A 22,411-nucleotide genomic window follows, 5' to 3' on the forward strand; every position below is an offset into this window, starting at 1 on the left:
TTATTTTTTTTAGTTTTACTGCCTTTTTGCTCTTTGGACAAAGAAATCATTAAAAAGTTCCAACTTTTATTATGTTTCATATATAAGATATACAAAATATAAAATGCAAAACGAATTTCAGAGATAGCATGACTTATGAAATTGGGGACAGACTCAAGATTGGTGGATATTTTTGCACCATCAAATTCATAGGTGTTATTAAGCCGTGGCCTTCGGTAAAAGCTTATGGGGTGGAATGGGACGATCACAGCCGGGGAAAACATTCTGGAACAATAGATGACATACACTATTTTGACGTTCAAATTCCTAATTCAGGATCATTTTTGAAGGAGTCTAAGATTAAATCTCCAGGTGTACGCAGAATTACGTTTTACGAAGCATTGTCAGAAAAGTATGGAGGCTCGAGTAATAACATTAATGACCTATCTATAGGTAACAAAAGGGTTGAGGGTTTGGGATTCGATGAACTAAATGCGAGAAATAAGAATTATAAGAAGTTAAGAAAAATAGCTTTGCGAGATTCCGATGTCGCTATATTGTTTCAAAATCAAGATGAGTTAAACCGTGTAATACAAAATTGTGTGAACGTCAAGGACCTTGATTTATCGCTTAATCTATTCACGAATATCAACTCTTTATGTGAGTTCATAGAACCTTTGAAGAACTTGGAGAGCCTTAATATATCTCAAAATAAACTTTTAAGCGGTTGGGACAACTTGAAAGAATATGACCTATCACACATCAAAACTTTACGTCTGTCTTCCTGTGGTTTAAGTTATAAACATATTGGTAAGCTGCTCAAAAGCTTCAGGACACTGAAAATGTTGGATTTAAGCTATAACAACTTGACCAGTGCGGGAATCCAAAATTTTGAGAATGAAATACCGTGTACTTTGGAGGAACTGAATATTAGCGGAAATAATCTTATATCGTTTCCATTGTTTCCAAAAAATTTGACATTGAAAGGTTTAAATGTCTCCAATAATCAAATTTCTAGAGCACCAAGTATTGCTATTTATTCTGTTGAATCCTTGGATATAACAGATAACAAATTTAAGGAAAGAAGTTTGATAGATGATTTGAATAAGACATTTCCCTCTTTGAAAAATATCCATCTGAGTGGCAACGAATTCAACTACAACGGAAATTATATTAACGTCGAAGAACAGGCTACTTTTTATGAAGTACTGGCTAGGTTTGATCGTGTGATGGTATTGAATGGATCAATATGTGATGTAAAAACAAGAAGAGAGGCTGAGATGTTTTTTGTTTCCAAGGTAATGAATAACGAATTGAGCTATGACACCAATCTGCCGCGTTGGTCAAGCCTCATAAAGTCGTATGAAATCGATATGAGTAAGCTAAGTTTCAACAATGAAAGAGAAACACGGCAATCTCTTGTCTTAAAAATAAAGATAAGAGCTGGCAAGAAGCCGAGTAGTGATTTAGATTATTGGGTCCTTCCCAGTTTTACAGTAAGGTACGTTAAGAGTGTAATATGTCGAAAGCTAAACTTTGACATACTGAATGTTAAGTTATTTCATGAAAATTCTGAAGGGATGATAAACGAAATAAAGTATAATTTTCGCCCCATTTCAGATTTTAATGTTGTGAACGGAGATATTATTCATGTTTCGTCTCCAGTAAATAACAAGAGCATTCAGAAGGTTAACAGCCCATCGTAATCACAGTATATAGTTAATCTTGGCTAGTTGCATATTTAAAAATCAGGAAACAGCCTTTTAGATTGTAAGCGGATGTTATTCTAATTTTTTCTTAGTTTCTTTATTTTATTATGTAGCAGATGGATAGTAATATAGTGTTGACGGCTCCGTTTGTTACTCAACGCTGAAGTTCCATAAGGGGTCGCCCAAATGGTGAATCAATTCTATGGAATGACCTTTGTTCACTGATTTAATTTCTTCAGTACCCATCATCAATTCACCAATAGCCAATGCATTCTCTTTATTTTCGGCATTGATGACTACAATCGTACCTTTCTCGTAACCAGGAGCAGGTGGTAAGTCGGCACCCGCAGAAGTTAGGCCAGGGCACATGATATTAGCACCTGAGAGAACGAATTTAATAGCACCTCTATCAACCTGAACAGTGGGATAAGCCTCTGGAAATTTGTGTACTAATTTCAGGCTTGGAATCAGTTCATCGAATTTTTGAAAAAAAAGAACTTCACCATCGACGGAATACAATTGGATCTTATCTTCACATTTAATCAACTCGATTTGACTCTTCTTAGGAATTAATTCATCAATAACATCTTCTATTTTGGGGTACTGCTTGACCAATTTGGCCTTTAACGTTCTTTGAATTGAAGATTTGACCTTTGAACGTGAATGGACATCTTCTCTTGTGAATCTATCGATGATGATGTTAGTAATTGCTTACTGAGTCAAAAGTGTACACTAACCCCTGGTAAAACCAGTGAATTACGCAATATTCATTCTCATGTTAGACATACTTCTTAAACATTTCCTCTCTGCTGTTTTAGTTTACCGTCTTTGTCTTTTATATGGTTTTACATAAGGTTATAGCAAAATCAAGTTTTTTCACACAATAATTTTTCAGATAATTAAATTTTTCGTCATTTTTACACCTACAAATACAAAGCATAAGAGTAAGGTAACTATGAATTTAGTGGAAAATGACCATAATGATAATTATCAATAGATAAAATTATGGTTTTTGAGGTGAAGTTGAGGTCTCGTTTATAGACGGCACTGTCAGGTAATTGGTCAACTCTCCTATACAAAGTTTACTGTATCGGGTGAAAAGAAAGACACACAAGAAGGAGAACACTCATGCCTACCATTTTAGTTGCCATTTCTGTATTACTTACAATTCCAGCTTCTATAACGTGAACTCACATTAGAGAATTCGGTGAAAAAGAAAAGAAAAATATGGTTGGGCCCTCAATTGAATGTTTCAGTCCGGTATCCCTAACCTATTTTTTGATATTACTTCCAAAGAAAAATAAACAGTCCCTTTGAAAGAATGAATATCGGTAATGAAAAAAGGTATTCCAAAAATTCCCTACATAGTCTTGAAGTATTCAAAAGCGAACACCGAATTGACCATGAGGAGACGGTCTGGTTTATAATTAAATTTCAACCAGCAAAAACACAATCTCGGACGAATCCTCACTGATATGCGTATTTCCCGTGCATAAGGATGGAGTATTAAGGAAGGAAGTGAAAGAAAAGAAAATGCATTAAACGTAAGTAACAATAGTAATTGGACAATGAAGCTAACTAATATTCTGTTCCTTTTATATTCAGAAAAAAAAATTCGAAAACTAATATATCATTTTACACGATATTTGAAATTGAAATTTATCAAAATATTTACTTAATTAGTCTAAATATGTAATATGAAGCGACAATGCAGAGGTTACTTAGGCATTCTTGTATTCCTCGAACGCACTTATGATATCGTTCTTCGTGAAGCGTATGTTTGTCCCTCTATAGTGTTTATCAATTACAGTGTATAGTTTCAAGTATAGTGAGACGGTTTGACCTTGAATGCACGACCACAACTTATCGCATAGGACGTTGTTTATGGCATTTTCTTGGTGGTAACCGAAGTCATTTACCATATGAGTGTGCAGCCTTTTTACTAGAGTTTCAATTTCATGGGAAGTGTATGCTAAAAGAATGTTCTCTAGGTTCTGCCTGCTATATGCGGCCCATCTTGAAGGATTGGTCATGTTCACATTGTTGGTATTTTCAATGATGTTGCTCACACCATAAACAAAGGCTGTTAGTTTAGGCATAGTATCGCGGAGTAGAAAGGAAGCATAAGATTCTTTTTCCACATCGAAAACTTTCTTAACGTTTTGCAATGACGTATCAAATATACCATCCTTATTGAAGTTTAACATGGAAAGCATTTCAGTTAGCCAGTTACTGTTCACTAGGAGAGAAATAGTTTCCATATAGTCATTATTTAAAGCAGCAGTATCTGAAAGGTTTGGATTAATGCTTGAATTAACTTCTTTGTGAGTTATCGATCGTGTGGCAGCTATGCTTAGCTTCCTGAAGCTCGAATTCATTAATTCGATGGACTCGTAGCCTTCATCGGTATCTTTAATATCCATAGACCTCTTAGCAAATTGGAACAAATCTTCTGAATTCTTCAAGCCTACTGGTAAATCAAGTATACCTGGAAGAATTTCTCCATTGGTGGTTGCGTTAGAAATTCTTTCGAAGTGCAAAACCTGCTCTTCTACATTATCAGACCACACTTGTTTTATTTGTGTGTACATTCTAGTCACTGCAGACAATAAAAATTCATGGTTGGATGATTCTAAGCTTTTAATTTCATTCTCCAAGTAAAAAGTTAAGGCTGGGGCTACCGTTGGTTCGGCTTTCACTAATTCTACAAAATATGAGGACAGCCTAGTGACAATAGGTTGGAATATTCTTGAGACCAACTGGGTTTCAATAACGGCTGCTTCTCTATCAGATTGCATTACTTTCACAGTATCTAATAATATTGGAGGAGCATCTGGATCATTGAAATGTTTAATGTATTCTTCGAAATTATGCTTTGAAGATATATGAAAGAACACTTCGACAAAATTTTGATAAACAATACATTCTTGCCTCATGGTTTGAAGGCACTCGGTAAGAAGAGAAAAACTATTCTTGAAAACCGGGTTGATATCATTTGTTTTTCTCTCTTTTCTAAATGTGTCCCATTCATTTAGTAACTGGCTTAAGCTCAGCTCATTCATTTTTTCATCATTTGTGTCAATGCCTTGTAATTGTGATATTTTCTTAGTCCATAACTCCATGTATACTGGTTGAATACTGACGTTCCAATTTTCCACAATTGCTTGATACGATTTTTGTGAAATTTCTTTACAGAACAGTATTAAAGGAGAAAATATCAATAAAGTCGTCAAAATTCTAATCATTTGATCGTGTGAGATATCTTGTCCACGTATATTTGAGAATTTCTTCTGCATTTCCTCCACAATTCTGTTAAGAAATATCTTGGTAACTTTCTCATAAAACTGTAGCCTCTGCTTTAGTCCGGAAATTTCTCTTAGATTATATTCTACTTCATTTCCATCGCTGCCTATTGCTTGAAATGCTTTTAATAATAAATTCAATTGGTTTTCCATCCATGGCAAGTTCTTCTCTCTTATTGGACATTCTAATAACTGATTTAGGGAAATTTCATCAAGAGATACAGTTTTCAAAAGTTCATCAAGTGTGTTCCATAGAAGTTTCTTGTTAGCACTTTCAACTTGTAATCCGTTATCTTGGCTCTCTACGTTTTCGATATCATTAGAAAAATTGCTCATTTCCATCAAGAATAAAGAGAGAGTGGGGATTATGCGATGACATTCGTCATTGACCTTGTCTTCGTAGGGGCGGATATTAGGCCCAATTTTTTGCAAAGATAATAAATTTTGGTTGAATAAGTATTCCGTTTCCGCCAATCTTAAGTCAATCCTTTCAATCATACTATCAGCATCGTCTTCAATGGACCAATTGATATCTGTTAATATTTCTAATAAAACCTCATCGTCAATATTTTCCATCGTTTTTATCTCCTCTTTAGATTCAATCAGCGCTTCAGATTCGTTATTCTCTTCCGGAAGGATTAATTTCTGCGAAACGGCAGGTGCTTCTTCTTGAATAATTGACACTTCATGGTACACGTGAGGAGCTTCACCTTCAAAATTATTGCTATACCTAACCTCATCTCCCTTCTCGAACGAAAGATCGTTCTTCTCATCTTGGTCCTCTCCTGATAAGTTAGATGTATTCAAACCTGCTATCTCGTCACTCAAACTGATCGAGTCATTCAAATCGCTTCCACCGAGTGACTCAACTTTGGCAATATTTAGTGGTTTTTTTAATTGGTCATGAGCTCTAGCTGTACTTCTCTCGGGCACGTAAGTACCATTTTGCATAGTAGGGGTGGTTTCTGTTTCTTCCGCCAAAACTGCGTTTAAGTCCTCCAAAAGGTTATCAACCTTACCATTTATTTCTTGAGTATAACTTTCATTGTCTACTTTGTTTCTTTTACTTTTTTCTTCCTCCTCCTTTTTAGCAAGCGCTTCTTGCTCTTCTTTTTTTAATCTCTCAGCTGTTTCTTGTTCTCTTTGTTTTCTCTGTATTTCCAATAGTTCTCTCTCTTTTTTTAGGCGTTGCTCTTCTTCGAATTGCCGTTGACGTTTCAACTCCATTTGCTTTTTAGCCTCCAGTTCCATTTGACGTTTTCGTTCCTCTTCTTCGAGTTGTCGTTGGTGTTCCAATTCCATTTGCCTTTTCCTCTCCTCCTGCTTTATTCTTCTTTCCTCTTCTAATCTTTTCATCTCATTTTCCTTTTGTAACTGAAGTCTTTTTTGCTCTTCTAATCGTCTCAGTTCAGCCTCTTCTTGTTGCTGTTGTTGCTCTAACTCGTATCTTTTATTCACTTCATTCAATGTCGAATTGGAAGAATAGGGGGCCTTATTTAGAGATTTCATTCCTGCATGATATTCCACGCTTGCAGGCGTTGACACTGGATTAACGCTTTCTGTTTCAGACCTTCTTGTCCTCTCAGTAGGTGCTGAAAAGGGGACAGAGCCCACCGATTGGGTAGTGTTTGTCGTGAAATTACTTGTAGGTGACTTTATTGGAGATACGGAACCGGGGCGATTTGTGATGACTGCTCTTTGATAACTCCTCTCGTCAAGATAAAAAAGGGATAAATCCCAATTGACCAATTCAGGGACATGACCTTCGAATGTTTGAATGTATAGAGTAATTAGAGATTTAATGAAAACAGTTCTTTCCTTCGCAGAATTCGTTTCCCAGTAGTATTTTTTACTCATGGTAAGAATGAAGCCTTCAGATATCTCCAGGTCCTTCTCTACTCTTACTAGTTCGGTCAACTGCCAAGTTCTACCAATTTGAAAAGAGCCGTCTGAGTTTTCTCTTGCTTTATGAATTTGTATTAGCTTGGCATTGTTGGGCTTGGCACTCAAAATAAGGAGTCTTTTCTTTTTGTTCTCCAATTTTGAATCTGGAGGAGGTCTTGAACTAGGGAATTTTGAATCTTCTATAATCCGGACATGTGTAATATAATTATTCGGCGGTTCACCTGTCTTATGGTCGGGTCTGGAAAAGCAGCAATTAATTATGGCTTTCCTATCCCTTTCATATTGTTCGGCTAAAAAATTCGAAGTTTGAGAGGAATTTGAAGCTCTCGACACGTTTCTCTTATGCGAATAATTTCCACCAGAAACAGGTGGTGCGGAAGAGGGTACTGCACCTTGACTGACGTTTCTAGAATGGTGAGCACTGCTACCGGATATTGTTCTCTTGTGGAAAAACGATGTGTTTTCATCGTGTGATGTCTCACGACTGTGAGACTTCCTTTTAAAAGGAGACTTCGAGGACCTCATAATATAGAATAAATTGCGTAGCCTTGTTACCTAGCTGGAGATATCTGGCACCGACTCAGTCTTTATGACCGCTTTTTCTTCATAAGCTATGATACTGTTATTGCTATAAGTGTTCACCAAGTTAGTATTTGCCCATTAATACCGGGTGACATAGTCCCACAAGCGTGGTTCTCAAAAAGCAACGAAAAATTTTCTGACTTGGCAAGGTGAGACTTAGGCTGATAAGTAAGTACTTTTTAGTTTTTAGTGTACAATACCCCCTAAGGAACCCAGGTTTTAATACTATTATCTTTATAATGTCTCTCGACTTTAACACTTTGGCCCAAAACTTCACCCAGTTTTACTATAATCAATTTGATACCGATAGAAGCCAATTGGGTAACTTGTACAGAAATGAATCTATGCTAACATTCGAGACTAGTCAATTGCAAGGTGCAAAGGACATTGTTGAGAAATTAGTATCTTTGCCATTTCAAAAGGTCCAACATCGTATCACTACTTTGGATGCGCAACCTGCTTCCCCAAATGGCGATGTCTTAGTCATGATCACTGGTGATCTGTTGATTGACGAAGAACAAAATCCACAGCGTTTCTCTCAAGTGTTCCATTTGATTCCTGATGGAAACTCTTACTACGTGTTTAACGATATCTTCCGTTTGAATTACTCTGCTTAAGGATTTTTTAAGTCACCACAGAAACATGTATTTTCATTTTCGAATATTGTTTAGCATAATTGAAGATGCTTAGCTAACGATGTATAAGGCGATAGCGATAAAGAAGATATATATATATATATATGTATGAAGATAGCGTTTTTAAATGTATTTCTTTAATACTGATCTTCGATCATTTTGAGCTTGTTTGGCGGGAATACCATTCTTAATATCTTCAGAGACAAGTAAATCCACTTCAATTGACTTTTCGATATAGGTAACTAATTTTGAAATGTCAGTCTCTTGAACAGGAATGCGTACTATTCCATTATTGTCACCTGCAATATAATCACCAGGACATATTGTTTGGGTTACGCCATCACTCGTTAAGATTTTCAACTGTACGTTAGTGCCTACGGCTTTAACGACAGCCTTTGGAGCGCAAGATCCAACACCGTAAGCAAAAACGGGATGGTTTAAAGTCCGGTGTTCATCCACATCTCTTATGCGTCCAAAGACTACTGTCCCATTCGATTTCAAATATTGTGCTCTGGTACTCATCAGCCCCCCGTACATCGCTTGCGTAATTTTAATAAATGGGTGGAACTGACTTTGCAAATGGGGCTCCAGTGCGAGGACGAGTATTGAGTTGGGAGGGACAGAGTCTATATAGTTCACGGCAGGTCTTGGATCATCAATGGGTGCAAACAGTACTGTGTATGCAGTGCCTACTATGGAGCTATTTTGCGGTGGAGAAATTGCTGTTAGATTAGGGAAATAACCACCCGTTGGAATGTTATAAACATTCAACAATCCGTCCGAAATATCACAGGTTGAGAACCTCTGTAACTTTTGAAGATCTGACATTGCGGACGGCGGTTTCTACTTATACTGTTAATTTTTTTAAAAGTTGGTTTAGTTTATGGAAAGCCATACAGTTCAAGTTTTTTCGCGCTAAGTAAGGTGATCACTTTTTTTTATCGTTCTTATCACTTCCAGCTGTAATACATCATAGAGATTAATGAATGAGCAACGTTTGACTCACATACAGACCTAAGTGGCGGAAATTATTATTGGCAAAATAGCTGGGCTTGCAGTTTTCCTGATTATTTGGGTAAGCTGATGGTATTCTCCAAACGCGGTGGGCAAGATCTCAGATTATCTGCTCCTTATCGACTGCTTTTTATTTCTATAAATGAGCTTGTATACACATGTATAGTTTGTATTTGGATTATTTATACTTTTACGGATTATGTTCGTATTGTTTGTATTTCATTCCCTAATTTTCCTTTACAGATATAATTTCATGATTAAATTTCAAGGCAAAATATAAAATTATTCAGAAATAGCTTCATCACACAGTGTCTAGCGAAAATATTTGTTAAAATGCTTAACCCAAAGTGTCATTCTCGACAGTGAACCTTTCCTAAAAACTTACAATTGTTATTACAAAGTTCTTCGGGGGATAACAGTCATGGAGTTACAGCAATGATACCTTATGCGGCTAAGTTTTCTTTATTTGCACATAAAGGGTGCCTTCAACATTACTAGACTGCGTGGTGTTGTTCAATTCAAACTGGAGACATAGACTACGAAAATCTTTTAGTCAAATTTACAAGGGCGAGTAGCTTTTAATTGTGCCTTCATGTGCCAAGTAAATTGCGTACAAAAAGTGTCAAGAGATTTTCTCATTCCCTACATTTGCCAGTTCTATAGGCACCTTCTTGCGCATATACATATCTACAAATATCCCGGCTTATTTCCAGTATTACTATGTTTTACTCTTAATTCAAATAAGCACTGCTATTATTACTTTTGATCACGTCAAAAGATACAAAAGACAATCTACAAGTTTATGGCCTTGCATTGTTTATAATTTATGTGCTATCTGAGCATACCCGCCTTTTCTCTATTGTTATTCGAGAGAAGACTAAAAATATCTGCTGCAAGAACAAAAATGGGAACTGCTTGTCTCTTAAAATTATCAATCCACAATGGAAATAGACTTTTTTTACACAGCAACGGTTTTTGAATGCTATGAAACGGTCATTATCAGCTAACACGCTCAACACTTTACTCCATCTTCTTAAAGGGTGTAAACAGAACGATAAATGATTTCCATAAATAGTAAGGCCCAGCCGACAGCCTGCAGCGCAAAAGTGAACCGTTTCCATCTAACTTGGATAATCTGCATTGTTCCCAACGAATGACAGAATCCATCGCCAGATCTAATAAGGTTCAATTTTCTCTATACGACGGCTATAAAAGGAAGTTTTCCGAGCGCGCTTCGAAGCAGAATAGGGAGGACCCCAGACCCGTTTTAGTGCCTGTCCCTTTTTAGTACGTGTTTCCGTTTCCGTGCCTGGCTAGATCCATCTTTCTTCGCGCGTTTATTTTCAGCACCATGTTTTAGGTTTTTACAGCATCGTTTAAGGAACCCAACAATACAATAGCGGGAAGAATGCACTTTCTCGTTCCATAAAGGGTCTCTTTCACCTATACGGTTGGTACAGATTTCCAGTGTATGCCAGTCAGCCACGGCATTACGTCGTTTGCTTCTATTTTCTTCGTTTTGAACTGCGTTTGTATGCAACTGTCCCTTGACAGAGAAAAAAGTGAAGCAAAATGACAGACAAAGAAATCTTTTGTATAAAAGGTCGGTTGAATCTTGTTGTTAGCTTGAAATCAGCTTGCTTTTCTCCTCTAAATTACATAAAAAACCAAGAAAATATCAGACTTTTTCATTCGCTTTCAACAAGTACTACAATAATTAAAAATGGCTTACACTAAGATCGCTTTATTCGCTGCTATTGCTGCTTTGGCTTCCGCTCAAACCCAAGATCAAATTAACGAATTGAACGTTATTTTGAACGATGTCAAATCTCACTTGCAAGAGTACATTAGCTTAGCTTCTGATTCTTCCTCTGGATTTTCCTTAAGCAGTATGCCAGCTGGTGTTTTGGATATCGGTATGGCTTTAGCTTCCGCCACTGACGACTCCTACACTACTTTGTACTCTGAGGTTGACTTTGCTGGTGTTAGCAAGATGTTGACCATGGTTCCATGGTACTCCTCTAGATTGGAACCAGCTTTGAAGTCTTTGAATGGTGATGCTTCTTCTTCTGCTGCCCCAAGCTCTTCTGCTGCTCCAACTTCTTCTGCTGCCCCAAGCTCATCTGCTGCCCCAACTTCTTCTGCTGCCTCAAGCTCTTCTGAAGCTAAGTCTTCTTCTGCTGCCCCAAGCTCTTCTGAAGCTAAGTCTTCTTCTGCTGCCCCAAGCTCTTCTGAAGCTAAGTCTTCTTCTGCTGCCCCAAGCTCTTCTGAAGCTAAGTCTTCTTCTGCTGCTCCAAGCTCCACTGAAGCTAAGATAACTTCTGCTGCTCCAAGCTCCACTGGTGCCAAGACCTCTGCCATCTCTCAAATTACCGATGGTCAAATCCAAGCTACCAAGGCTGTTTCTGAGCAAACTGAAAACGGTGCTGCTAAGGCCTTTGTTGGTATGGGTGCTGGTGTTGTCGCAGCTGCCGCTATGTTGTTATAAGTTATTGGTTTTTAATAATAACTACGTAAAAAATAACCATAGTCATACCCTTTTTTATTAACTACTTTCGGTCCTTTCTTCTGCTTTACAATTAATGTAAATATGTTTCGGTTCTTTAATTGCATATATAACAAGATTAATTTTTCTTTTTTTTAATTCATTTTGTCTTCTATAGTTTTTCCTGTGCCATATTTTAAATGTTCCAGCGGTGTTGGCACTACTGTCTGTTGGATACTTGTATAAGATATCAATTTATTAACTTATTGCAAGAAATTATTTTGTGCAGTGTGAAGACTTAAAGTGTATTGAAAGACCATTGAGGAAGACCTGAACATTAACCGAATTCAACGAAGGCTGAAATGCTAGGATTGATAACGTAACAGAACTAATTAGAATGTGTAGACATGACACATGCTGATTGAAACATCATGTCAAATCATCATCTTCCTTTGATGCTTTTTTAGCAGCTTCGAAAACTTACCTTCAACAACAACGATTTTACATAACACTACTGGCGTTAAAGAAATGGGGTGGCAAAGATAGAAAGAAAAATTCTACTGGAGAATGTATGAATTTTGAGGTAATTTTTGGGATGCCATTGCTGTTAGAGATCATAGTATTAGGTGCACAAAATGAACAAGGAGTTCTCCTTAAGGACATACGAATCCACAAAAGGGTATGGAAATTTCTACATAGTATTGTGATTATCGTGTAGAAATACCGATTACATTTTGAGGATTCCTATATCCCGGAGGAAAAACTTCTGGTATTCTGTATACATAATATTGTAGCCTTTACCAACAATGGAATCCGAACAATTATCTCAAAATTCACCCAATTATCACTTCTATCGGCTGGTGTTCGTACTACTACTGTTGGAATGAAACTTTAAAATATCATTCATTCGGTAATATTCCTCTAAACAATTCTTTTTCTCAACCTAGCAAAGTAACCCACACTTAAACTTATTACGATTGTTCCTCATTGCTAATTCATATTCCAGCATCTTTGATATATCATATTTTGTCTAAATATCGTCTACCATGATGATATTCATGAAGAATAAGGTTTTTCAACCTACTTTGATCCGATATAGTGTAACGGCTATCACATCACGCTTTCACCGTGGAGACCGGGGTTCGACTCCCCGTATCGGAGTACTTTTTTGATGGCTACAATCATAATTTGACATACCTCATATGAATATGATGTGGTAGTAAATTAAATAGGCTGAATCCTGATAGTTTGAGCCTGGGTTCTGACTATCCGAGAAGCGCACAGCAACATAACACCACCTTCTTTTAGTCTTTTAGCGAAAAAGTAGGAAGGCTCTGCACTCCATCGTTTTTACCATTCCTACACGTTATAAGGACTCAGACAGGCGGCGTAGTTAAAATAAATTAACACCGAGTCTTGAACATGTAATTTCTTTAGGTTCATTGAAGAGATAATTATAACTTTCCTGCCCACAAGTCCTCTGATTTACATTCGAACGAGGCTCATTAACGTAGTGAAAACTGTTCATAACGCAATCTCTTATGAAAACCATGCGGTGAATTCCTTTTGACAGGTTCTCTATGATACTATCGACGCCTCTCAAATATCAATGCGTATTACTGCATCAGCAAAGCTCCGTCATCTACATCTAGGCCGGGGCATCTTTCGCAGCGAAATCTTTACGGTGGCAAAAAATAAAGAAAAGTGAATATTGAACACCAATTACAAGAAAAGGGAGCACCTGTCAATCGAATAAAAAAGAACAAACTTCGGGCACGTCTTTTAAATAGGTTCATATACAATACTAAGAAAGATATATTAAGAAATGGATATTATTCTGGGCATCCGTGTACAGGATTCTGTCATTCTAGCGTCTTCTAAGGCAGTCACAAGAGGTATTTCTGTTTTAAAAGATTCTGATGATAAAACGAGACAATTATCGCCACATACATTGATGAGTTTTGCCGGTGAAGCTGGTGACACCGTTCAATTCGCCGAGTACATTCAAGCCAATATCCAATTATACTCCATTAGAGAAGATTATGAGCTCTCTCCACAAGCAGTATCTAGTTTTGTTAGGCAAGAATTAGCCAAGTCAATTAGGTCGAGAAGACCATACCAAGTCAACGTATTGATTGGAGGCTATGACAAAAAGAAGAACAAACCGGAACTATATCAAATTGACTACTTGGGTACTAAAGTCGAATTACCCTATGGTGCTCATGGTTACTCGGGGTTTTACACATTCTCTTTACTAGATCATCATTATAGACCTGATATGACTACTGAGGAGGGTTTAGATTTATTAAAACTATGTGTACAAGAGCTTGAAAAAAGAATGCCAATGGACTTCAAGGGCGTCATTGTTAAAATCGTGGATAAAGATGGCATAAGACAAGTAGATGACTTCCAGGCACAGTGAAAGATATTCAGTGTAATCACACGGAAAAGGTGATTGCTAATGATATACTAAAGTAATTATCTTCCTCGTTCATAAAATTAAATAAAGTTATTATAGTTTTTTCATCCGTTATAATAGCAAATGTATCAGAAATAAGACAATTTCTCATTTTTTGTTGGCAGAGTGAGATATCATCTGATCTATTGCAAATGAATCCCAATCAATGCTGATACCGCTTCGTTATAACCAATTCGAAAAGTTGTAATTATGTTACCCGCATGAGAATATTTTGAAGAAGCAATGTAGGGCTACGATAGTACTTTTGAGATGGTTTATTACTTGTTCAAATGCTGTCATCTCATGTTGTTAATGCGCTATATTTCGCACTACGAAGCTAATTTTCAACATAGGTAACACAAAGATATTAGAGATGTCTGATATATCGAAACTCATAGGAGCTATTGTGGGATCTGATGACCCCGTTATCATTGAATTTGTGCTGAATATCATAAATAAATCCGGCAATTTACAAGAGTTTATACGAAATATTCAAAAATTGGATGCCGGTATATCCTACGAAGACAGTATTAAGATGTATAATGCATTTTTAGGAAAGCAGGAAGAAGAAAAGGTACGAAATAAAGTTAAAAGTTCACCGTTAAGTCAAAAAATTAATCAGGTACTGAAAGATGACGTTAATTTGGACGACCCTGTTGTGACTGAATTCGTCCTGAGCATTTTGAATAAATCTAAATCAATAACTGAGTTCCAGGAACAACTGAACTTGATGCAAAGCGGACTCGATAATGAAACAATTTTCAAGATATATCAAATTGCATCACCACCAGTAATGAAAGAAGAAGTCTCAGTTCTTCCAAGCACCAAGATACCAGCAAAGATAGAAGCAAAGATTGAAGAAGAGGTACAAAAAATAGAAAGTTTAGACCCCAGCCCTGTCCTTCACAAAGTTTATGAAGGTAAAGTGAGAAACATAACTACTTTTGGGTGTTTCGTCCAAATTTTTGGGACGCGAATGAAGAATTGTGATGGCTTAGTTCATATTTCAGAAATGTCAGACCAAAGAACATTAGATCCACATGATGTGGTGAGACAAGGCCAACATATCTTTGTCGAAGTGATAAAAATACAAAATAATGGAAAAATATCGCTCTCCATGAAAAATATTGATCAACATAGTGGAGAAATCCGGAAAAGAAATACTGAAAGTGTCGAAGATAGAGGTAGGTCCAACGATGCTCATACAAGCAGAAATATGAAAAACAAAATTAAAAGGCGTGCTTTGACTTCACCAGAAAGATGGGAAATTCGCCAACTAATTGCCAGCGGTGCTGCTTCCATCGATGACTATCCTGAATTGAAGGATGAAATACCCATAAATACTTCCTATTTGACCGCGAAAAGAGATGACGGCAGTATCGTTAACGGTAATACAGAGAAAGTGGACTCAAAATTGGAAGAACAACAACGAGACGAGACGGATGAAATTGATGTCGAGCTGAATACAGATGATGGGCCCAAATTTTTAAAGGATCAGCAAGTCAAGGGGGCCAAGAAATATGAAATGCCTAAAATTACAAAAGTCCCGAGAGGATTTATGAATCGTTCAGCAATCAACGGCTCTAATGCAATACGAGATCATAGAGAAGAAAAGTTAAGGAAAAAAAGAGAGATTGAACAACAGATTAGGAAACAACAGTCGTTTGATGATCCTACGAAAAACAAAAAAGATTCCAGGAACGAAATTCAAATGTTGAAAAACCAGCTGATTGTTACTGAATGGGAAAAAAATAGAATGAATGAATCTATCTCGTATGGCAAAAGAACTTCCTTACCAATCAGTGCACAGCGTCAAACTTTGCCTGTATACGCGATGAGGTCTGAATTGATACAGGCTGTGCGTGACAATCAATTTCTGGTCATTGTTGGTGAGACAGGTTCGGGTAAAACCACTCAAATTACTCAGTATTTAGATGAAGAAGGGTTTAGTAACTATGGGATGATCGGATGTACCCAACCTCGTAGGGTTGCCGCTGTATCCGTTGCTAAAAGAGTGGCTGAAGAAGTTGGCTGCAAAGTTGGCCATGACGTTGGCTATACCATTAGATTTGAAGATGTTACTGGCCCAGATACCAGAATAAAATATATGACTGATGGTATGTTACAGAGAGAGGCGTTGTTAGATCCCGAGATGTCAAAATATTCAGTTATCATGTTAGATGAAGCTCACGAAAGAACTGTGGCAACTGATGTTTTATTTGCGTTGTTAAAGAAAGCGGCTATTAAAAGGCCAGAATTAAAAGTAATAGTTACATCGGCTACTTTGAACTCTGCTAAATTTTCTGAGTACTTTTTAAATTGTCCGATTATCAATATACCTGGTAAAACTTTTCCCGTGGAAGTACTCTACTCACAGACGCCCCAAATGGATTACATAGAGGCAGCTTTGGATTGTGTAATAGACATCCATATTAATGAAGGCCCAGGCGATATTTTAGTCTTTTTGACTGGACAGGAAGAAATAGACTCATGCTGTGAAATTTTATATGATAGGGTGAAAACTTTAGGTGACAGCATCGGCGAATTACTGATTTTGCCCGTTTATTCTGCTTTGCCAAGTGAAATCCAATCGAAAATTTTTGAACCCACTCCAAAGGGCAGTCGAAAAGTCGTATTTGCCACAAATATTGCGGAAACTTCAATCACTATTGATGGAATTTATTATGTCGTGGACCCTGGATTTGCAAAAATCAACATTTATAATGCAAGAGCAGGTATCGAGCAGTTGATAGTGTCTCCAATCTCTCAGGCACAGGCAAATCAAAGAAAAGGTAGAGCTGGAAGAACAGGCCCTGGAAAATGCTATCGACTTTATACAGAATCCGCATTTTACAATGAAATGTTAGAAAACACGGTTCCAGAAATTCAAAGGCAGAATCTTTCTCATACTATTTTGATGCTAAAGGCCATGGGAATTAATGATTTATTGAAATTTGACTTCATGGATCCCCCTCCCAAAAATTTAATGCTTAACGCACTGACAGAATTATACCACCTGCAGTCACTAGATGACGAGGGAAAACTAACAAATTTAGGTAAAGAGATGTCCTTATTTCCAATGGATCCCACTCTATCACGCTCTTTATTGTCATCTGTTGATAATCAGTGCTCGGATGAAATTGTTACTATAATCTCAATGTTGTCAGTACAGAACGTTTTTTATCGTCCAAAAGATAGGCAATTGGAAGCAGATAGCAAGAAGGCAAAGTTTCATCATCCATACGGTGACCATTTAACATTATTGAACGTTTATACTAGATGGCAGCAGGCAAATTACTCGGAGCAGTATTGCAAAACAAACTTTCTGCATTTTAGACATTTGAAAAGAGCAAGAGATGTTAAAAGCCAAATTAGCATGATATTTAAAAAGATAGGCTTAAAGTTAATAAGCTGTCATAGTGATCCTGATTTAATTCGTAAAACTTTCGTGTCAGGGTTCTTCATGAACGCTGCTAAGCGAGACTCACAGGTAGGTTATAAAACCATCAATGGTGGTACAGAGGTTGGAATACATCCCTCGAGTTCATTGTACGGAAAAGAGTATGAATACGTAATGTATCATAGTATCGTATTAACTAGCCGGGAATACATGTCGCAGGTAACATCCATTGAGCCCCAATGGCTTCTCGAAGTAGCGCCTCATTTTTATAAAGCTGGAGATGCTGAAAGCCAGTCTAGGAAGAAAGCGAAAATCATTCCTTTGCATAACAAGTTTGCCAAGGATCAAAATTCATGGAGACTAAGCTCAATAAGGCAGTCAAGGGAAAGGGCATTAGGTATCAAGAGGTAACATTGTTAGCTTTTTATGCATTATAATTATCGAGTTTTATAGACCTATATTTAATTTTTTAACAACTTTATCTCTCTTGAGAATTTTTACATGAAAAAAATCACAGAGTAACGCTAACCTTTCTTTAATTGAAAGCTGCCATTGCTCGTTTAGTTACAAAACGCCTTTGAACTTGCCTTCGACACTTTGTTGCTTCGGAGTCGCGGAGTATTCAAAAAAAGAAATAGTATAATAGAGAGAACAATAGAGATATTCGCGAAGAACACCAATTCAAACATATCGAGTAAAGTGCAATTGAGAACGCCAAAAAGAGCTTGTATAATGTTATTACCATTAACAAAGCTAAAACCGAGAGCAAAAGTTGCTGTTGTAGGGGGTGGCGTTTCTGGACTATGTTTTACTTATTTTTTAAGCAAGTTGAGACCGGATGTTGAAATCACACTGTTCGAATCGCAGAACAGAACTGGGGGTTGGATATATTCTTGTAACACAAGAGATATGAGTGGGAACCCAATTATGTTGGAGAAGGGACCCAGAACATTGAGGGGCGTATCAGACGGGACCGTTCTGATTATGGATACCCTTAAAGACTTGGGCAAGGAAGCAGTTATTCAAAGCATTGATAAAGGTTGCATTGCAGACAAAAAGTTTCTACTAGACCCCAGTGATAAACTCGTGCAGGTTCCTAATTCGATATCTACAACAGTAAAATTTCTGCTGAATCCGTTGGGAAAAGGACTCATCACGGGTATGATGGGAGAATGGTTCAGAAAAAAATCTCCACATCCTGGCCAAGACGAAAGTGTCGAATCCATTTGTGACAGAAGGTTTGGGAATAACTACATATCAAACAATATGATCAGTGCCTTACTAAGAGGTATCTATGGGGATGACGTTTCCCTATTAAGTGCCAAGAGAACGTTTAAGAAAATATACTACAATGAACTAAAGCACGGATCTAACACACAAGCTATGATTGATAATATGCGCGGAAAGTCAAGAAGTAAAAAAACTGAGAACCTGCACCAATCTTTAACTGGCTGCCTTAACGACTACTCAAATGCGTTTGGAAAAGACAGGTCAAAGTTATTAGACTTATCCAACACGCTAAAGAAATATCCCATGTTGGGTCTTGCTGGGGGACTAGAAACGTTTCCCAAGATAGTCAGAAATGCTTTGAACGAATTTAAAAACGTCAAAATAGTTACTGGGAACCCGGTTACGCAAATAATGAAACGCCCTGCTAACGAAACGACAATCGGATTGAAAGCGAAATCTGGCGACCAATACGAAACATTTGACCATTTAAGACTTACGATAACACCTCCCAAAATCGCTAAATTGCTACCGAAGGATCAAAATTCATTATCCAAGTTATTAGATGAGATACAATCAAACACAATAATTTTAGTTAATTATTATTTGCCAAACAAAGATGTAATAGATGCCGATCTACAAGGCTTTGGATACTTGGTTCCCAAATCCAATAAGAATCCAGGGAAATTGCTTGGTGTAATTTTCGATTCTGTTATCGAAAGGAATTTCAAACCACTTTTTGACAAACTCTCCACAAACCCAAACGCCCTCAACAAATATACAAAAGTGACTGCGATGATAGGAGGTTGTATGCTCAATGAACACGGTGTTCCTGTAGTGCCATCCAGGGAGGTAACCATTAATGCAGTCAAAGATGCGCTGAACAACCACCTCGGCATCAGTAACAAGGATCTGGAAGCTGGTCAGTGGGAATTCACTATCGCCGATAGATGTCTGCCAAGATTTCATGTAGGTTATGACGCATGGCAAGAAAGAGCTGAAAGGAAGTTGCAAGAATCTTACGGCCAAACAGTTTCTGTGGGGGGAATGGGATTTTCTAGAAGTCCCGGTGTCCCTGACGTTATTGTAGACGGCTTTAACGACGCCTTACAGCTAAGCAAATAAGTACGTATATATATGGTTAGCTTTACGCAAACTACTTCTTTTGACAATTGAGGCAGTTATCAGCTAATAAGAAAAAGTAGTTAGTATCAAAAGACACAATTTATTTATATTAACCAAATTTTTCAGAACATCCTCCGGACCGTCAGTCTTTAACGCCGAGCCGCCGATGATGGGTTGGAGTCAAAACGAGGGAACTCAATATTAATTGCGGAGTTGAGCGATGATGGGTTGGAACTATATAAAGCATCGGAAACGCATGGCTAAGGGAAGTGGAAGAATGCAGGTTACAAAAAACGGATAAGAACAAACTTGTTTCGAAATATGGCCGCTCCAGATTATGCACTTACCGATTTAATTGAATCGGATCCTCGTTTCGAAAGTTTGAAGACAAGATTAGCCGGTTACACCAAAGGCTCTGATGAATATATTGAAGAGCTATACTCTCAATTACCACTGACCAGCTATCCCAGGTACAAAACATTTTTAAAGAAACAGGCGGTTGCCATTTCGAATCCGGATAATGAAGCTGGTTTTAGCTCGATTTATAGGAGTTCTCTTTCTTCTGAAAATCTAGTGAGCTGTGTGGATAAAAACTTAAGAACTGCATACGATCACTTCATGTTTTCTGCAAGGAGATGGCCTCAACGTGACTGTTTAGGTTCAAGGCCAATTGATAAAGCCACAGGCACCTGGGAGGAAACATTCCGTTTCGAGTCGTACTCCACGGTATCTAAAAGATGTCATAATATCGGAAGTGGTATATTGTCTTTGGTAAACACGAAAAGGAAACGTCCTTTGGAAGCCAATGATTTTGTTGTTGCTATCTTATCACACAACAACCCTGAATGGATCCTAACAGATTTGGCCTGTCAGGCCTATTCTCTAACTAACACGGCTTTGTACGAAACATTAGGTCCAAACACCTCCGAGTACATATTGAATTTAACCGAGGCCCCCATTCTGATTTTTGCAAAATCAAATATGTATCATGTATTGAAGATGGTGCCTGATATGAAATTTGTTAATACTTTGGTTTGTATGGATGAATTAACTCATGACGAGCTCCGTATGCTAAATGAATCGTTGCTACCCGTTAAGTGCAACTCTCTCAATGAAAAAATCACATTTTTTTCATTGGAGCAGGTAGAACAAGTTGGTTGCTTTAACAAAATTCCTGCAATTCCACCTACCCCAGATTCCTTGTATACTATTTCGTTTACTTCTGGTACTACAGGTTTACCTAAAGGTGTGGAAATGTCTCACAGAAACATTGCGTCTGGGATAGCATTTGCTTTTTCTACCTTCAGAATACCGCCAGATAAAAGAAACCAACAGTTATATGATATGTGTTTTTTGCCATTGGCTCATATTTTTGAAAGAATGGTTATTGCGTATGATCTAGCCATCGGGTTTGGAATAGGCTTCTTACATAAACCAGACCCAACTGTATTGGTAGAGGATTTGAAGATTTTGAAACCTTACGCGGTTGCCCTGGTTCCTAGAATATTAACACGGTTTGAAGCCGGTATAAAAAACGCTTTGGATAAATCGACTGTCCAGAGGAACGTAGCAAATACTATATTGGATTCTAAATCGGCCAGATTTACCGCAAGAGGTGGTCCAGATAAATCGATTATGAATTTTCTAGTTTATCATCGCGTATTGATTGATAAAATCAGAGACTCTTTAGGTTTGTCCAATAACTCGTTTATAATTACCGGATCAGCTCCCATATCTAAAGATACCTTACTATTTTTAAGAAGTGCCTTGGATATTGGTATAAGACAGGGCTACGGCTTAACTGAAACTTTTGCTGGTGTCTGTTTAAGCGAACCGTTTGAAAAAGATGTCGGATCTTGTGGTGCCATAGGTATTTCTGCAGAATGTAGATTGAAGTCTGTTCCAGAAATGGGTTACCATGCCGACAAGGATTTAAAAGGTGAACTGCAAATTCGTGGCCCACAGGTTTTTGAAAGATATTTTAAAAATCCGAATGAAACTTCAAAAGCCGTTGACCAAGATGGTTGGTTTTCCACGGGAGATGTTGCATTTATCGATGGAAAAGGTCGCATCAGCGTCATTGATCGAGTCAAGAACTTTTTCAAGCTAGCACATGGTGAATATATTGCTCCAGAGAAAATCGAAAATATTTATTTATCATCATGCCCCTATATCACGCAAATATTTGTCTTTGGAGATCCTTTAAAGACATTTTTAGTTGGCATCGTTGGTGTTGATGTTGATGCAGCGCAACCGATTTTAGCTGCAAAGCACCCAGAGGTGAAAACGTGGACTAAGGAAGTGCTAGTAGAAAACTTAAATCGTAATAAAAAGCTAAGGAAGGAATTTTTAAACAAAATTAATAAATGCACCGATGGGCTACAAGGATTCGAAAAATTGCATAACATCAAAGTCGGACTTGAGCCTTTAACTCTCGAGGATGATGTTGTGACGCCAACTTTTAAAATAAAGCGTGCCAAAGCATCAAAATTCTTCAAAGATACATTAGACCAACTATACGCCGAAGGTTCACTAGTCAAGACAGAAAAGCTTTAGGTACTTATGACGATTTGGAACACATTCAAACTAG

General features: G+C 37.5%; 11 protein-coding genes and 2 non-coding genes across 13 annotated transcripts, besides 2 other annotated features; 8 read left to right on the forward strand and 5 right to left on the reverse strand.

The window, feature by feature from the left end:
- Positions 1–128: 128 nt before the first annotated feature.
- PAC2 (Pac2p) lies at positions 129–1,685 on the forward strand (the record flags this gene model as incomplete). The annotated part of the gene is made up of 1 exon (NM_001178898.1): positions 129–1,685. The coding sequence occupies one exon, from the start codon at positions 129–131 to the stop codon at positions 1,683–1,685; it is 1,557 nt and encodes a 518-aa protein (NP_010922.1).
- A 153-nt stretch (positions 1,686–1,838) lies between these two features.
- On the reverse strand, positions 1,839–2,487 carry TMA20 (translation machinery-associated protein 20; the record flags this gene model as incomplete). The annotated part of the gene is made up of 2 exons (NM_001180857.3): positions 1,839–2,373; positions 2,477–2,487. 2 exons carry the CDS (start codon positions 2,485–2,487, stop codon positions 1,839–1,841), a joined length of 546 nt encoding a protein of 181 aa, NP_010923.3.
- A 541-nt stretch (positions 2,488–3,028) lies between these two features.
- Positions 3,029–3,188, reverse strand: SNR14. The gene has a single exon (NR_132167.1). It is a non-coding gene; the product is annotated as an SNR14 (small nuclear RNA).
- Positions 3,189–3,409: 221 nt separating this feature from the next.
- Positions 3,410–7,420, reverse strand: SEC3 (GTP-Rho binding exocyst subunit SEC3; the record flags this gene model as incomplete). The annotated part of the gene is made up of 1 exon (NM_001178899.1): positions 3,410–7,420. One exon carries the CDS (start codon positions 7,418–7,420, stop codon positions 3,410–3,412), a length of 4,011 nt encoding a protein of 1,336 aa, NP_010924.1.
- A 296-nt stretch (positions 7,421–7,716) lies between these two features.
- Positions 7,717–8,094, forward strand: NTF2 (Ran GTPase-binding protein NTF2; the record flags this gene model as incomplete). Its single annotated transcript, NM_001178900.1, has 1 exon — positions 7,717–8,094. The coding sequence occupies one exon, from the start codon at positions 7,717–7,719 to the stop codon at positions 8,092–8,094; it is 378 nt and encodes a 125-aa protein (NP_010925.1).
- Positions 8,095–8,235: 141 nt separating this feature from the next.
- YER010C (bifunctional 4-hydroxy-4-methyl-2-oxoglutarate aldolase/oxaloacetate decarboxylase) lies at positions 8,236–8,940 on the reverse strand (the record flags this gene model as incomplete). Its single annotated transcript, NM_001178901.3, has 1 exon — positions 8,236–8,940. One exon carries the CDS (start codon positions 8,938–8,940, stop codon positions 8,236–8,238), a length of 705 nt encoding a protein of 234 aa, NP_010926.3.
- A 361-nt stretch (positions 8,941–9,301) lies between these two features.
- Positions 9,302–9,466: an origin of replication (ARS511; Autonomously Replicating Sequence).
- A 1,383-nt stretch (positions 9,467–10,849) lies between these two features.
- On the forward strand, positions 10,850–11,614 carry TIR1 (GPI-anchored mannoprotein; the record flags this gene model as incomplete). The annotated part of the gene is made up of 1 exon (NM_001178902.1): positions 10,850–11,614. One exon carries the CDS (start codon positions 10,850–10,852, stop codon positions 11,612–11,614), a length of 765 nt encoding a protein of 254 aa, NP_010927.1.
- A 692-nt stretch (positions 11,615–12,306) lies between these two features.
- Positions 12,307–12,458: a long terminal repeat (Ty1 LTR).
- A 242-nt stretch (positions 12,459–12,700) lies between these two features.
- Positions 12,701–12,772, forward strand: YNCE0012W. Its single transcript has one exon. It is a non-coding gene; the product is annotated as a tRNA-Glu (tRNA).
- A 664-nt stretch (positions 12,773–13,436) lies between these two features.
- PRE1 (proteasome core particle subunit beta 4) lies at positions 13,437–14,033 on the forward strand (the record flags this gene model as incomplete). The annotated part of the gene is made up of 1 exon (NM_001178903.1): positions 13,437–14,033. The coding sequence occupies one exon, from the start codon at positions 13,437–13,439 to the stop codon at positions 14,031–14,033; it is 597 nt and encodes a 198-aa protein (NP_010928.1).
- Positions 14,034–14,442: 409 nt separating this feature from the next.
- PRP22 (DEAH-box ATP-dependent RNA helicase PRP22) lies at positions 14,443–17,880 on the forward strand (the record flags this gene model as incomplete). The annotated part of the gene is made up of 1 exon (NM_001178904.3): positions 14,443–17,880. The coding sequence occupies one exon, from the start codon at positions 14,443–14,445 to the stop codon at positions 17,878–17,880; it is 3,438 nt and encodes a 1,145-aa protein (NP_010929.3).
- Positions 17,881–18,201: 321 nt separating this feature from the next.
- Positions 18,202–19,821, forward strand: HEM14 (oxygen-dependent protoporphyrinogen oxidase; the record flags this gene model as incomplete). The annotated part of the gene is made up of 1 exon (NM_001178905.1): positions 18,202–19,821. One exon carries the CDS (start codon positions 18,202–18,204, stop codon positions 19,819–19,821), a length of 1,620 nt encoding a protein of 539 aa, NP_010930.1.
- Positions 19,333–20,302, reverse strand: BUD25 (Bud25p; the record flags this gene model as incomplete). Its single annotated transcript, NM_001184456.1, has 2 exons — positions 19,333–19,771; positions 20,280–20,302. 2 exons carry the CDS (start codon positions 20,300–20,302, stop codon positions 19,333–19,335), a joined length of 462 nt encoding a protein of 153 aa, NP_076437.1.
- On the forward strand, positions 20,143–22,377 carry FAA2 (medium-chain fatty acid-CoA ligase FAA2; the record flags this gene model as incomplete). The annotated part of the gene is made up of 1 exon (NM_001178906.3): positions 20,143–22,377. One exon carries the CDS (start codon positions 20,143–20,145, stop codon positions 22,375–22,377), a length of 2,235 nt encoding a protein of 744 aa, NP_010931.3.
- Positions 22,378–22,411: the final 34 nt, after the last annotated feature.

The sequence above is a fragment of the Saccharomyces cerevisiae genome, chromosome V, assembly GCF_000146045.2.
Source record: "Saccharomyces cerevisiae S288C chromosome V, complete sequence".
Taxonomy (NCBI): Eukaryota; Fungi; Ascomycota; class Saccharomycetes; order Saccharomycetales; family Saccharomycetaceae; genus Saccharomyces; species Saccharomyces cerevisiae.